General features: G+C 45.9%; 1 protein-coding gene across 1 annotated transcript in view; it reads left to right on the forward strand.

The window, feature by feature from the left end:
* The first annotated feature begins 2,999 nt into the window (after positions 1 to 2,999).
* LOC130127199 (protocadherin-15-like) overlaps positions 3,000 to 15,438 on the forward strand; it is a 409,304-nt gene continuing 396,865 nt past the window's right edge. The window contains 2 exon segments of the mRNA XM_056296769.1: positions 3,000 to 3,245; positions 8,427 to 8,565. Coding sequence (XP_056152744.1) covers positions 3,000 to 3,245; positions 8,427 to 8,565 — 385 coding nt within the window.

The following is a 15,438-nucleotide window of genomic DNA, read 5'->3' on the forward strand; positions in this document are numbered from 1 at the left end:
AGTTAATGCTGTTACAGGTTACAGTGAAGTAAGCTAGTTTACAAAGGTGGGTTTTAAAAGCAGTTTTGAATTCTGTAGTGGAGTCCAGTATGCAGATGTGATGGGGAATGGAGTTCCAGAGTTTGGGTGCAGCATAGGAGAAAGTCCTGGCACCCATTGTGCCGAGATTGATGGCTGGTAGTGCCAATATACCTGCTGGTGAAGACTGCAGGGAGTGAGATGGAGTGTAAGTCTGAAGGAGGTATCTGAGATAAGCAGGGGATACATTATGAAGCACTTTGCATATTAATAATCAGCAGGGGAGAGAACTGTTCAGTGGACTTAGAACGTGTAGTAATCTGTTGAAGTTAAAGTCGGTGAATATGTTTGTTGGGGATGCCTACCAGGATCGTATTGCGTGATGTGACTAAGACTTCCATGGAATGTTATGTTAAAGCAGGGTGTAGTCTCGAGACGTTTCACTGATGGAGAAGGAAAGGGTACTATCTAGGATAACACCAAGGCTTGTAGCCTGAATGGAGACAGGTATAGTGGCTCTGGCAATGGAGAGAAATATTAGTTGTTGAGTGTGTAGATTTAGTGCCAATGAGGAGTATCTCAGTTTTACTACCGTCATCCATATTTGTATGTCATGGAGACAAGCAGTGAGGGTACTGGAGGGGAGAGTGGAAGTGGCATTAGAGGACACATAAAGCTGTGTATCATCAGTGTAACAGTGGAAATGGATATTGTAACGTGCATGGATAAGAAGACACACTGGCTGCTGGCTGGCGGGTCTGACCCTTTAGTCGAGCGGTTAGCGATGTCTCCTGCGGTGCGGGCGACACGGGTTTGCTTCCCGGCCGCGGCAGTTCCTGTGATTGCGTTGTCCCCCGAATTCGCTACAATATCATTGCCGGAAGATGTTGCCAAGAAGGATGAGGTAAATAATAACAGGAGTAGCCCCAACAGTGAACCCTGTGGAATGCCATGAGGAACTGTCGAACTCCCCCCCTTCTTTTTTCCTCCCAGTTGTACTTGGGTACAGTTCCGGTCTGCCACACCAGAGGCCCGGGTTCAATTCCAGTATTTTCCTGACAATAACAGCCCCCACTTTTCTGGGAAGGCTTTCCACTAGACTTTGGAACACAGCTGCGAGGATTCACTCTCATTCAGCCACAAGAGCATTAGTGAAAGTGGACACTAATGTTGGGGAGAAGGCCTGGCTCAGTCAGTGTTTCAATTCATCATAAATGTGTTGGATGTGGTTGAGATAAGGGTTCTGTGCAGGCCAGTCAAGTTCCTCCACAACAAACTCAACAAACCATGTCTTTATGGATCTCGCTTTGTGTATGTGGGCATTGTCATGCTGAAACAGGAGAGGGCCTTCCCAAAACTGTTGCCACAGTGCTGGCAGCACACAGTTCGTCATTGTGTGCTGTTGCATTAAGATTTCCCTTCACTGGAACCAAAGGGCCTAGCCCAAACCATGAAAAACAGCCCCAGTCCATGATTCCTCCTCCACCAAACTTTATAGCTGGCACTGTGCATCTGGGCAGGTGGTGTTCTCCTGGCGTACACAAAACCCAAACTGGTCTATTGGACTGCCAGATAGGAGCGTGATTCATCACTCCACAGAACACGTTGCCACTGTCCCAGAGTCCAATGGCGGTGTGCTTTACACCACTCCGGCGGACCCACAATAAATTCACTAATTAGAAGGCGTGTCCACATACTTTTGGCCATGTAGTGTATATGGCCAAAAGGCATCAAAACATGACATATTATAGATACATATAATACCATACATTTCAATATCCAGACACTGAAAGTTATGAACGAAATGCATATATATCTTTATTCAAGAATGGGGCAATCCTCAACATTCCTTTGTCTCAGAAAAGGATAGAAAGTGAGGGGTCAAAGTGGCCCGTGGTATAAATAACCATAGATAAGTCCAGAGGAGAGTGGTGAGTTTTATCCTCTTGGGACGCAAGATGTTCTGTTAAAATATGAGACCATCCCGCTTGTCGGTCTTGCCCGTAATCAAGTCTGATAGATCAATAAAGCTGGATCAACATATTAGTTTGAAGATGTCATCTTGTGTGTTTACAGTCACTGCTAAAATGGAAGGGCCTTATAAAAGTCGAGGTTATTTAAACATGTTACATAATGTGTCCTAAATAAATATCTATCCTTAGTTGTCAACATGTAAACTCAGTGATGACACAGAATATTTAATGAGTGGTTCAGGCACAAACAGGGTGCAGCCACTTCATTAAGATTAAAATCTATCTCTGCTACCATGCTTTGTAGCAGATGTGATTTTCCAGCCGGCATGCTAATATATAAATTTACATAGTTTAACACTGGGAATAAATTAAAGTGAAAAGAGATGGTGGTTCTTGAACATGTTTGAGCTACGAGGGGTTCACAAGAAAGTTCATTGCTCTAGGATCCAGAGTAAAGGGAGAGGTGAGGTTTTGTCTAGAACTCCCCTTTGTTCATATCGCTCCTCTCTCTCTCTCTCTCTCTCTCTCTCTCTCTCTCTCTCTCTCTCTCTCTCTCTCTCTCTCTCTCTCTCTCTCTCTCTCTCTCTCTCTCCCCCCCCCCCCCTCTCTCTCTCTCTCTCTCTCTCCCCCCCCCCCTCTCTCTCTCTCTCTCTCTCTCTCTCGGCACTGCATGCTTGGAGGTTGGGTGTGTGAGCGTGAGCGAGGGTGGTGAATGTGAGACTGGCGTGTAGTTTGAATTGTTTGCTGTATTTCTTCTCGGATTTCCCCCTCTATTCTTCATTTGTCCCATGTGCATGATCAGGCAAACCTTATCGATGCTTTTGACAGAGTGATCAGTGGTTTAGTCGGGTTTGTTTCCTGGAGGGATGGCGTCCTCCGAGACGCCACCTCCGTCCATCCATCACGGGATTGGGATAGTCCCGTCGGGGTCCAGCTTGACGGTGCAGGAGGTTTTGTTGGCCCTAGGGAGAGCACGTTGGACATGGCAATGTACTGTTTGCTTCCAGGATGACCAAGGCTGTGGAGGGGTTTTTGAAGGAGGAGCGTCATGTCAGTGAGATGATTGAAAGGGGTGTGGTCATCAGCGATATCGATGATACTGTTTCGCCATTGGCGGTTCCCTCTACCCGAATCACATGGTCAGCTGTTCCGCCGTTCATCTCCAGTGAACTGCTGGAAAATGAACTGCGGAGGTTTGGCAAATTCACCAGTAGTGGTTTCAAAACCGCCAATCTTGGCTGTACAGAAGTGAAGGTAAAGCATGTAAAATCCCTCGGGGGACAGGTGTTTATGTTTTTGGACTCTGCGACCCAGAGTTTGGAGGTTTCCTCCAGAGTTAAACACGGTGATGGCTGATACATGGGGTGTGCTAGTTCGGGGCAGTGGAGAGGTTTCAAGTCTGGCGATGTCAGCCATATGCAGTTCGCATGCCCGCATAGATGCTAACACCCCCCCTCCCCCCGATAATGTTGCCGAGGCGGGGAGAGGAGAACGGAGTCAGTCAGAGGAACAACCTGCTCGCTCCATCGGCTGCAGATGAGGAAATAGGCTCTCAGCCTATGACAGGGGTGCCCAACTCCAGGCCTCAAGGGCCGCAGTGTCCGCAGGTATTTGTTCCAACCATGCACTGCACCACCTGAGCTCACCTCTTGGACCAAGGAGGGAAAGGAATTAGTTAAATCAGGTGGTGTAGTGCATGGTTGCAACAAATACCTGCAGACACTATGGCCCTCGAGGCCTGGAGTTGGGCACCACTGGCCTATGACCTCGGAGCCGGGGGCAGAGCTTGCAGAAACACCTGAGGATGAGCGGGCGGCTGTGTCCAGCAGCCCGGCAGGGACTGGGGGTGTGTTCAGTGGGGAGGGACAGAGTGTGAGGGCGGAGGTAGGCCTACTGAAGGGAACACAGAGAGTGTGGAGGAGATTCCCAGTAGCCAGGTAACAGGTGAGGCTGAGGACATGGATTACGATTCGGAGACTGATAGTGTGTCAGCTGGTGAAACATCAAACCACAGCACAGATTCTCTGGAGGACATACATGTTTTTTTTTGGATGAAACTTTTGGGAAGTCAGTAATTATTTTAATGATACAGAGAAGTTCATTAGGACTGTTGGTCATCTGCAGAAACTGGTTGGTTTTGAGCTCCTTGATGAAAAAAAAAAGTTTTCGGCTTAAGAAACACATCACAGCCTTGAGAAAGGCAGCAAAGGGGAAAACTGTAAGAAGGAAAAAAATTGTAAAATAGATTATGATCATGCATCAGAGGGTGCTTTATTCTTTTTTTCTGGTTCATACTGGTCTGATTCTGTCTCTCTCTTTTTCTCTGTTCTACCCATCTTATGCAGGGGCTCAGGGTTGGATGTCTTAACATTAATGGTGGGAGGGACAGACATAAGAGGACTATTTTGGAATGCTGCCATGCAGGAATGATGCCTGTCTCTTGTAAGAGGGCAGTTCTCTCCTTGCTCCCTAAAAAGGGAGATTAGGTTTGCTGAAAAACTAGAGGCCGGTGAACCTTTTATGCTCAGACTATAAAGTGCTTTCCAGAACACTGTCAGACAGACTAAGAAATGATCTGGATATACTTGTTCATATGGACCAAATATACTGTGTACAGGGCAGAACAACAATGGATAATCTTTTTCTTTTTTGAGGTGTAATTGACTTATGTAAACTTTATGATCTTGACATTGGTATTCTCTCTTTAGATCAAGAAAAATTATTTGACGGGGTGAACCATGGCTATTTGTTTTCAGTACTTAAGGCTTTTGGTTTTGGTGACCATTTTGTATCATGGGTGGGGTTATTGTACAGTGGTTCTGAGTGTTTGGTGAATGTTGGGGGAGGGTTGAGCCAGCCAATCCCCTTGCAGAGGGGGATAAGCCAGGGTTGTCTCATTTCAGGGCAACTTTACAGTCTGGCTATTGTACCTCTGCTGTGTAGGCTGAGAAGCCATGTCAGTGGGCTTTCACTGTCAGGCAGACAACACAACCTACCTTTGATCCTTTCTGCCTATGAGGATGACTTAAATGCGTTTGTGAGGGATCAGGGGGACATGCAGGAACTACAGGACAGTCTGGGTTTATATCAGAAGGCTTCATCAGCAAAGTTAAACTGGGCAAAGGGTGAGGCCTTACAGGTAGGACAGTGGAGAGAGAGGGCAGCACCCAGTTTGCCTGGAGGTCTGCAGTGGGGGAGAAGAAGGATAAAGGCGTTGGTATTTTTTAAGCACAGATGATTATCAGAGGCAGAATTGGGAGGGTGTGATGGAGAAAGTGTGTGCCAAGTTGTCTAAATGGAAATGGTTGCTACCTAGGCTGTCTTATAGGGGTCGAGTTTTGGTTGCCAGTATCTTCGTCGCCTTGATTCTGTGGCACAGACTCATGTTCTACCTCCACCATGAGGCCTGATTGAAGATGTTCAGCAGGCCAAAGTGGAATTTTTCTGATTAGGACAGCACTGGATCGGTGTCCCTGCCTTATACTTGCCAGTGGACGTAGGAGGACAGGGTCTTGTGGACATTATCTCTTGAGTGATGGTCCTTAGGCTGAAGACCACACAGAGACTGCTTCATCACTGTGGTGGACGGTGGCTAGACACAGTCAAGCTCATGCTGTGGACAGCTGGTCATCTAGGGTACAGTAAGGAACTGTTTCTGCTTAGGGCGGGGGAGGCAGATCTCACAGGTCTGTGCGTCACTTCTAGAGTACCTGAGGACATTTATGATGGAGAACCGTGAGCTGGCTGGCCATTGGGAGGAGGATGTGGATTACAGCTTTCCACAGTTGGCTGTCTCTCCTAATGTGGGGGAGTGGCAGGAGGTGGAGGGCCAACTCCTTTCTTTCACAACCCAATGGCTGTACAAGTTTGAGGACCTGGGAAAAAAGGCAGCTTACATCCTGTGTGTGAAGCTGAGGCATTCACAGTCTCTGCAGGCCATGGAAGCATCGAGGTGGTCAGAGTTTTTTGGTCCAGGCTCTTCCCCAAAAGGCTGCTGGCAGTCCCCGTACAAACTAACAGTTGAAAAATGGTTGGCTGACCTCCAGTGGAGGATTGTGCGTTGAGTGGTAGCCACGAACAGACACAGAGCACACCTGGCTCCTGATCACAGGGAGGTGTGTCTTTTTTGTTCACAGGGCGAAAGTCTGATACATTTATTTGTCCAGTGTCCTAGGTTGGTGGGTGTATTTGATTTGTTAAAGGGCTGGTTTTGGGACTTGGAGGAGGCTTTTTCTTTTCAGTTGTTTGTGTATGGTCCCAAATGCCTAGCCAGGAAGAAAGGTACACAAACAAATATGAATTTCATATCAGTTACTGCCAAATTAGCCATCTGGCTGAGCCGTAAGAACCAGGCTTGGGCAGTGGGCTGTGTGGACCCTGTGCAGGTTATTAAACGATGGCTGAAGGCTCGGCTCAGGGTGGAATAAACCTACTACAAAATGGTAGACAATTTAGAGGCTTTCAGCCTTAAATGGGCAATAGGGGTAGTATTGTGCTTAGTGGGAGATGATGAAGACCTGGTTTTCTGGTTCTAATTTCTGTAACAAGGGTGGGTCCTGGCTGTATATTTGGCTTATGTTTTATTTATTATGTAAATTGTGCAAATACAACATCTATTGCGCGTTGTCCGTCTTGGGAAAGAGATCCCTCCTCTGTTGCTCTCCCTGAGGTTTATTCCTATTTTATCTCTCTGTTAAAGGTATTTTTTTGGGGGGAGTTGTTGCTCATCCAATGCGAGGGTCTGGGGACAGGATGTTGTGTTGCTGTGAAGCCCCCTGAGGCACATTTGTGTGATGTTGGGCTATGCAAGTAGAGTTGACTTGAGTTTGAAAACCTGTTTGTTGGTATAAATACTTTGTTTTGAACTACTTAATGAGACTTTTTCTGAAACTGTTTTTTATTTATGAGCTGGATTACAATAAGATGAATATGTTTGAATATCAGCTGTTGGACTGAATAAATGTGCTTTTGAAACTCAAATCTCTCTCTCCCTCTGTACACACTCTTCAAAAGAATTGAAGAGTGTGTAGAATGTCATGTTGAACTGTTGTTTAGCAGGAGGGTCCAGTCCAGGATAACTGTTGTTTAGCAGGATGGTCCAGACCAGGATAACTGTTGTTTAGCAGGAGGGTCCAGACCAGGATAACTGTTGTTTAGCAGGATGGTCCAGGCCAGGATTACTGTTGTTTAGCAGGAGGGTCCAGGCCAGGATAACTGTTGTTTAGCAGGATGGTCCAGACCAGGATAACTGTTGTTTAGCAGGATGGTCCAGACCAGGATAGCTGTTGTTTAGCAGGATGGTCCAGACCAGGATAACTGTTGTTTAGCAGGAGGGTCCAGGCCAGGATAACTGTTGTTTAGCAGGAGGGTCCAGGCCAGGATAACTGTTGTTTAGCAGGAGGGTCCAGGCCAGGATAACTGTTGTTTAGCAGGATGGTCCAGGCCAGGATAACTGTTGTTTAGCAGGATGGTCCAGGCCAGGATAGCTGTTGTTTAGCAGGATGGTCCAGACCAGGATAACTGTTGTTTAGCAGGAGGGTCCAGACCAGGATAACTGTTGTTTAGCAGGAGGGTCCAGGTCAGGATAACTGTTGTTTAGCAGGATGGTCCAGGCCAGGATAACTGTTGTTTAGCAGGAGGGTCCAGACCAGGATAACTGTTGTTTAGCAGGAGGGTCCAGGCCAGGATAACTGTTGTTTAGCAGGATGGTCCAGGCCAGGATAACTGTTGTTTAGCAGGATGGTCCAGGCCAGGATAACTGTTGTTTAGCAGGATGGTCAAGGCCAGGATAACTGTTGTTTAGCAGGATGGTCCAGGCCAGGATAACTGTTGTTTAGCAGGATGGTCCAGGCTAGGATAACTGTTGTTTAGCAGGATGGTCCAGGCCAGGATAACTGTTGTTTAGCAGGATGGTCCAGGCCAGGATAACTGTTGTTTAGCAGGATGGTCCAGGCCAGGATAACTGTTGTTTAGCAGGAGGGTCCTGGCCAGGATAACTGTTGTTTAGCAGGAGGGTTCAGGCCAGGATAACTGTTGTTTAGCAGGATGGTCCAGGCCAGGATAACTGTTGTTTAGCAGGAGGGTCCAGGCCAGGATAAGAGTAGATTTCAATTATTACAAAGCAATGAAAGATCTGGACACATTCACAACTGTGTGGCGTTATAAAGGGGTGCTGTGTTGAACCATACAGGATGAGCTGGTTTTTGCTGCAGAGCTCGGATAAAAGGGGTCTTACCTGTTTTTTATGTTTTGACTTGTTGTTGAATGATTGTTTTTGGGATTGTTAAAAGATGCATGTTGAGTGATTGTAATTTGACAAATATTGTTTATATGTTTAGAAAGAGAGAAGAAAGTCTGTTTTTGATATTGTTTTCTGTTAAATACAGACTTGTTTTAAAGTCTCTCTCTCTCTCTCCTCTGCAGGGGGAACCCTAGCCAGGCACAGTGGTGAAAATGGTTGGCGCACACTCAATGAGCCCTAAGACATGGGACCAATCCAAACAGCCGGGTATTGTTGGAATAGGAGTCATTTATCTGGTGCTGCTCTCAACCTGTCTCGGCCAAGACACTGAAGGTATGGGGATTCTCTCTCTCTCTCTCTCTCTCTCTCTCTCTCTCTCTCTCTCTCTCTCTCTCTCTCTCTCAATTCAATTTAATTCAATGATGTGTTATTGGCATGACTGCATTAATTACAATGTTGCCAGCGGGGGACAGCAAAACAAGTCAACAGAATACCAAATAAAAAAAAAACAAAGAAAAGAAAAAGGAAAAAGATAGAATTGGTAGAAACATAGAACAGCGATCAAAAAGCAACTGACAGTAATTGGAACGGTATTGGAACAGCAACTGACAGTGTTTTGGTCACTGACCCTTAAGCTACGGCATTCTGACACATGTGCCACAAGCCGTGACCTTTGACCCTCTCCTAAAATACGTGGCCATTGTTCTTTCTCATCCAGGAGGAGAACATTTGGAATCTGGTTTTCACATGTCTCCTGGTGTTTTTCTCTTGTGTTCTGGAATTTCTCCCAATTTAGCAGGAAGTGCGTCTCTGTCTCCACCTCACCTGCCGTACAGAGACCACATATTCTTTGCTGTTTTGGTAGCCAAGGTGTGTTGTGTGTCTGCCCTTTTCAGTGGCTAGACTGTGGTCGGTGAGCCTGTACTTGGTGAGGATGTGTCTCTGCTGACTGTCTCTGACAGTGGACAGACAGTCAGCCAGTTTGTGTTCTCTTTTTAGGGCCCCATAACATCCTGATTTGTGTTGTCATTTGGTTTCTATGTCCCAATGCTCCACATGTGAGTTGTTGCATTGTGTGATGATGTGGTTTCCTCTGATCTGTGGTTGGTTAGCAGTGCTGGTCTGAAACTCATCTGTGTCAGTGGTTACGGGGTCAGTTAGTCTCAGAACCGGCTGGCTGAGGGGACTCTTTCTTAGCTCCTGGATGTGAAATGCTTTCAACTGCAGTGTGTGGTGGGGACTTGGTTTAAGGTGCATCCAGAATTTAAATGATCTGTTTTGATATTTATTATCAATGGGAAACGGCTTCATTCCGCCCTGCATGCATTTGTTGGTGTTTTCCTTTGTGCGTTTAGTAATTTTTGACGGAATTGGATCTCTCTCTCTCTCTCTGTTTGCTTTTCCTTTCCTTGCTTCTCTTTTCTTCCATAATGTCTCTATAGCTGCAATTCAGAGTACACGTAAATCCTCAAAGCAGGGACTGAATACCTCAGCTGTGCACAAAGGTGTTGTGGGATATCTGTATATAATGTGCCTCTCAGTTAACTGGGCACGTACTGCCCTTTCCATAAAGTACATGATATGTGCCGAAACATTTCCAATCCAGCCCCGCAACTTAATCTCTTTTGGACAGAAGTATGTTCTGAGGAGGACTTACTGTAGCTTTAGTGATCCTAGCAGTATTTTGATGAAACGGCAATGGAGTTCTGTGTAGCTCAGGGTTTCCCAATTAAGTCTCATCAAGGGCCAAATCATGTCATGCATGCCAAGCGGAGGGCCAAAACTTCCGGGAGGGGGGGGGTTCCCTTTGCACCAGCAAAACTTGTTTTATGTGCAGATGTTGTTGTTGCTGCTATTATGATGATGATTATTATTATTGTCAGTAGTAGTAGTAGTAACTTAGGCCTGAGATTCTTAAAGCCTGGGTTGAGGGTCTCTCTCTCACACACACACACACACAAACAAAATGCACTCTTGAAACAAAATAAAACCAACCATTTAATTATGGACAACTGGACAAGATAAATGGATGTTCCTTCACCAGTCAGTGAGAGAAGTGAGAGTGACGGGATGAGGCGATCCTTCTGATGGCGGGCCTGTATTCTGCTGTGGCAGTCCTGAGCCGTTGGCCAAGATGTGCACTGGAGAGTCTGCTTCCTGGTTCTCGATCGAGTTCATTGAAGAAATGATGACTCACGTGTGCACGTGGAGGGCGAAATCGTGAGTAGGAGCACTGCAATAGCGCTCATGTTCTTGACTCGAGCTTGGGGAACCACGTTGATCCAAAAGTCACTCGCCCCAACGTCCTCGCATTGTGCTTTGAGCAAGTCAGATGTTCCCATCTCCAAGACCTCCATGTGAAGAGTTGCCTCATCTATGGAAGGTACCACAGCCTTTTGGCCTCTGCAGTCCACTGGCCGTCAGGCGAAACGGAGAACGGCTGTCTCAGGAAGTGGAGGATGCCACCTGAGAGTTTAGGGGGAGCTTTCATATCGTTCCTTGAAGTTTTCTGCCAGGCTCGTCACGAAATCCTTCACCCCTGGATCATCCTGCATTTCACTCTTCTCGCAGTGCTCCTGCAGATGTGGGAAGTGCAACTTTCTCCTGGGTTTTTCTCTCTCTTAAAGGGTCGGCTTTGACCAGAAAGCTTCAACCACCTCGTACATTTATGCAACAGTGGGTTCTTCCCTTGTAATTGCAGATGAAGGTGATATCACACAAAAAATGACATATGCCATCACCTTATTGTCACTTAACCCTTCTGTTTTCTAACAGGTCGAAAAGGCCTATAAGAGTGTTTCACAGCAGAGAAGAGTAAATTATATTTCTTCAACCTGAAATTTGATGACTTTTGCCAGAGTGACCCAAACATTAGAACGTTTTAAACATTGTTTTTGTTCATATTTCCATTAAAGCTGTACACCACTAGGGTACTGAGATTGTCTTAGGGTCATGCTTGACCCTAAGACATGTTTGGGTCATATTTGAACCTATAAAATGGTTGGCGTCCACTGATTAAATGCAGTCTTTCTGCACGGTGAAGAGGGAGAACCCAGACAGTCACACAGTTTGTGATGAATGAGAGGTTGTTTCTTCATGCAAAATAGATGTGGGGGTTTAGAATTAAATTAAGTTGTTTTAATTTAGAGGTTTAATGAAGGCGGGTCATAAATTACCCTTGAGGCGAGGGCAGTATACAGAACGTGTGGACAACACAAGGGTTAAGAACCTGTGATATTATTGATACTCTCGCGAACTAAATTTACCAGCCTCGGCACAGTATCCATCGCCTCTTTGATTTCCCCACACCGTTTAGTGCACAACACCGGTTCATTCATAATGCAATGAAATGCTAAGAGTGCTGGGTTAACAGTGGCAGGCCTTTTTACCAAGTCCTTGTGTTGTTCCACCGTTGACGGAGCCCCATCGGTGACAATGGGCACATTTTTTTGCTCACATCCAAGCCGTTCTTCTCAAAGCAATGTGTTAATTCATTAAAGATGAGTTCCCCAGTTGTGCGCCCGGGCAGAGGAAGCAAACAAAGCAGCTCTTTCCAAAACGTCCCCCCATCAAAACATCTCGTGAACACACATACGAGCTGTTCCATGTCGGTTCGGTCACAGAAAAGCACTCCTCCGCTAAAAGTTCTACCCTTCTCGTTGCTTTAATACTTCCACAATCGTTTTTCTCATCCTGACTTAAAACGTCGCCAACCTTGTCATTGCACATGTTTTAATCAACTCAGCATCAGCGAACGGCTTCTTAGCTTCAGCAAGCTTCCATGAAACGTGCAGTGATGCAGCGGCTGCACTCTCTTGTGCCGATGTTGATTTACAGACAGTAGAACCCGAGTGCTTGTGTGATGTTATCATATTTGTTATTTGTTGTTTGTGGTGATCTGATTCGCTAGGGTAGTTGGCATTGCCGCTGGCAGCATGCACAGTGTTGAAGGGCTGCTTGAGATGATCTGCTTTGCTGACAGCTACGGTCTGCATGCATACCAAGCATGTCGGTTTGACGTTGGCGTGGTCCGGTAAAATAAAACAGAACTGATCGGTCCAGTCAGATGTGAACTGACGGTTTTCCTGGTCGACTTTCCGCTTCTTCGATCAGGCCATCATGTTCTTGGTTTAGGACAGCTATTGATCTGTGACTTAGCTGGTAAGTGGGTCTGTCTTGCGAAGGACCTTAGAGAGCGTGGAGTCTTACGTCTACATGCACTCTAGCAGTGTTTCTCAACCGGGGGTCCGCGGACCCCTAGTGGTCCGTGGTGTAATTGCAAGGGGTCCGTGAAAATAAAATATCTTTAAAAAAAAGATCCTATGACATTTATAGAAATAGGATTATTTTACTCAAATGTGACTGAGACCTTTATCTACCTAAACTATAAAGGGTAACAGGACTTTTTTCTCTAATTACATCTGTTTCACAAGTGTCATTTATTGTATTTTAATAAGAGATCTCGCTCCCGTTTGCATTGTTAAAAGTTACTGCATAAAAATTCTGTTGTTACATATATCTGAAAGTTACTGAATACATATTCTGTTTTGTTACATATATCTGAAAGTTACTGAATACATATTCTGTGTTGTTACATATATCTGAAAGTTACTGCATAAGAATTCTGTTTTGTTAACTATATCTAAATTACAACTGAAAGCTCTTATTTTTGCCCCAAAGAGTGAATAAATGCTATAATGCAATTTAAAATGCAGTTTCTACTGTTTCTATCAAATTGCAACCCCCCTCCCCCAAGATCAGGTGGAGGGTTCCTCAGGGTAGATCAAACATACACAGGGGGTCCAGGACCCCGAAAAGGTTGAGAACCACTGCTGTACGGCATAGGTCAAGTGTACGGTGTGGCGTGAGGTCCCAATAAAGTAGAGCAGCATGCACTTTATTTCACGTGTTATGACTGGTGCATTAGAGCCAATGGACCAGACATTTGGCTCTCGTGAGCTGGACCTGGCCCGCTTGCTGCTTATTGGGGTTCAGGGGTGTAGACTGTTGTGGTCTGAAACATGATGGTTTAGGACAATTTTTGGCTACGCTGTATCAAGCAGTGGCTCGTGTCTTATCTTTCATTTGGCGGACCTTCTCAGGATTTCCAAAATAAGACATAGCCTGATTTATAAAATGCCTTAAATTAAAGCCCCACCATACTCACTGAATTACCCAAACCATCTAAACCCTTGGAATTAAAGGCAAGTTCTCTTCCTAACAGACGCCAACAAGATGCATTAAAAATAGAAAAAAAACAGTTCTCAAACACGTTACAGTGACAAACATCAATTGAAAACAACAATGAAGGAAGAACAATGAAAAAGTCTGTTAACAGATCAAATTAGATCTAGCCAATTTCACATTCATAAGAAGCTACGTGTCCACCGAGGCGGCCAAGACGTACTTGCCCTCGGTGATTTTCTCTCGCATGACTTACTGTTTAACGGGCCGGTCACAGGCTAAGAAAGCCAGAAGAAAGACCCTTTATTTTGTCTTTGTAAAGGTTACAATGACATGTGCTCTCTGTATTCAACCCGTCCTATTGTATGGGAGCTGTGGGCAGCTGCAGCGCCCGGGGAATACCACACTGGAACCACTACAGTCTTTATATAAACAGACACTTGAAACTCTAGACTAAAAACCCAAATAATTTCCACTATTGTGCATAGCGGTGTCAGGAGTGGGATGGTGAGACTGTGAGGCCATTAGAAGAGTGTGCACCCAGAGGCATGAGGGAACTGATATGCTAACCCAGATAGCAAACTTGCTGTGGCCCAGACCCGTCCCACACCCGACACTTTCATCCAGCCCACATACCACATGGATTGATGGCACTTAGGCGGTCCTATCCTGTTTGCAAGATCTGGGCCACAACCAAGCCATAGCAACGCCGCATGTGCCACATATTTGCCAAAGGTGGCCCATATTTGTTTTGTGATATTTGGGCCATATTCACCACTTACCACACGGGCCACTTCAGGGTCAGGATTTTGCATATTTGGGCCATATTTGCTATTATATGTGTGGGCCACTTCAGGCTCACATCCATTTTGTCAGGGCCAGAAGAAGGCCGTCAGTGCCGCATCACTGCCTGAAGTGGCCCACATCCGGATGCTATCTCCCTCCTTATCCCCCCTACAGTACCCACCTTCTTTGGGAAGCACGGGGACGCACTTCCCGAAGGAGGGGGGTACTGTAATGACCGCGGATGACTAGACTCGCTGAGTTCAATTCCTGGCTGCGATGGATTCATGGCTGCCCCTTGAATTCACTACATTGGTGTATATACTCGGGAAATATATGCTGCTAAACTAGGAAAACCTGATTAAGCATGTAAATGTATGTCTCATCTAAATACATGGTGTGCCCCCCCCCCCCCACCACCACCACCACTCAGAGATTTTGTGAGCAGGAAAACAAACTCGTATCAGATCACGAGAGGAGTTACAAGAGGGGACTGCATTATTCCACTTAGCAGAAGTGCCTTTAGTCAGTCTGCCTGTTTTTGTCAGCGCCTCACAAGAGTGGAATCTATTCCAGCGTGTATGAGAGAACTCGCCACGTACCAGTCCTCCTTTAAAACTGTGGCTCATTGATAGTCAAAGCTGTCAGCACTAGAAACCACTTCCTCTCTGCTGCTCCCGCTGCCACTTTAATGCCAGTCTGCCTGGGAACTTGCCTCTTGTTTCTCCAAATACTTGCGGGTGTTGCCCGTTGTGATTTGTGTTTTGTGTGTAGCTCTCTCAGTGATTCATGTGTTGTTTCACACGTACTGTATGTGTTGCTTGCTTCTTGTTCTGTGTGTGTCCGTACTGCCTGCTTGACTCAACTAATATTTGCTTAACGCTGCTTAATGTCGCTTCGCGTGCTACGCTTTCGCAGGCCACTGCCTGCATGCTGCAGCTAATTGCGGATTAATGTACTGTTACTTGCTTCGTGAACTATAGGGTTCTGTATCGCATGCTTCATATTTGTCCTATCAATGATGTCACATGATGTATTAATGTTAATGTATTAGCATTAACATTGGGCAGCATGGTGGCGCAGTGGTTAGCGCTGTCACCTCACAGCAAGAATGTCGTGGGTTCGAACGTCCCAGCTTGTCCTCTGTGTGGAGTTTGCATGTTCTCCCCGTGTCTGTGGTGGGTTTTCTCCGGGTGCTCCGGTTTCCCCCACCATCAACAGGACATGCATGTTAGGGTT

This window comes from Lampris incognitus, chromosome 17, assembly GCF_029633865.1.
Source record: "Lampris incognitus isolate fLamInc1 chromosome 17, fLamInc1.hap2, whole genome shotgun sequence".
NCBI lineage: Eukaryota > Metazoa > Chordata > Actinopteri > Lampriformes > Lampridae > Lampris > Lampris incognitus.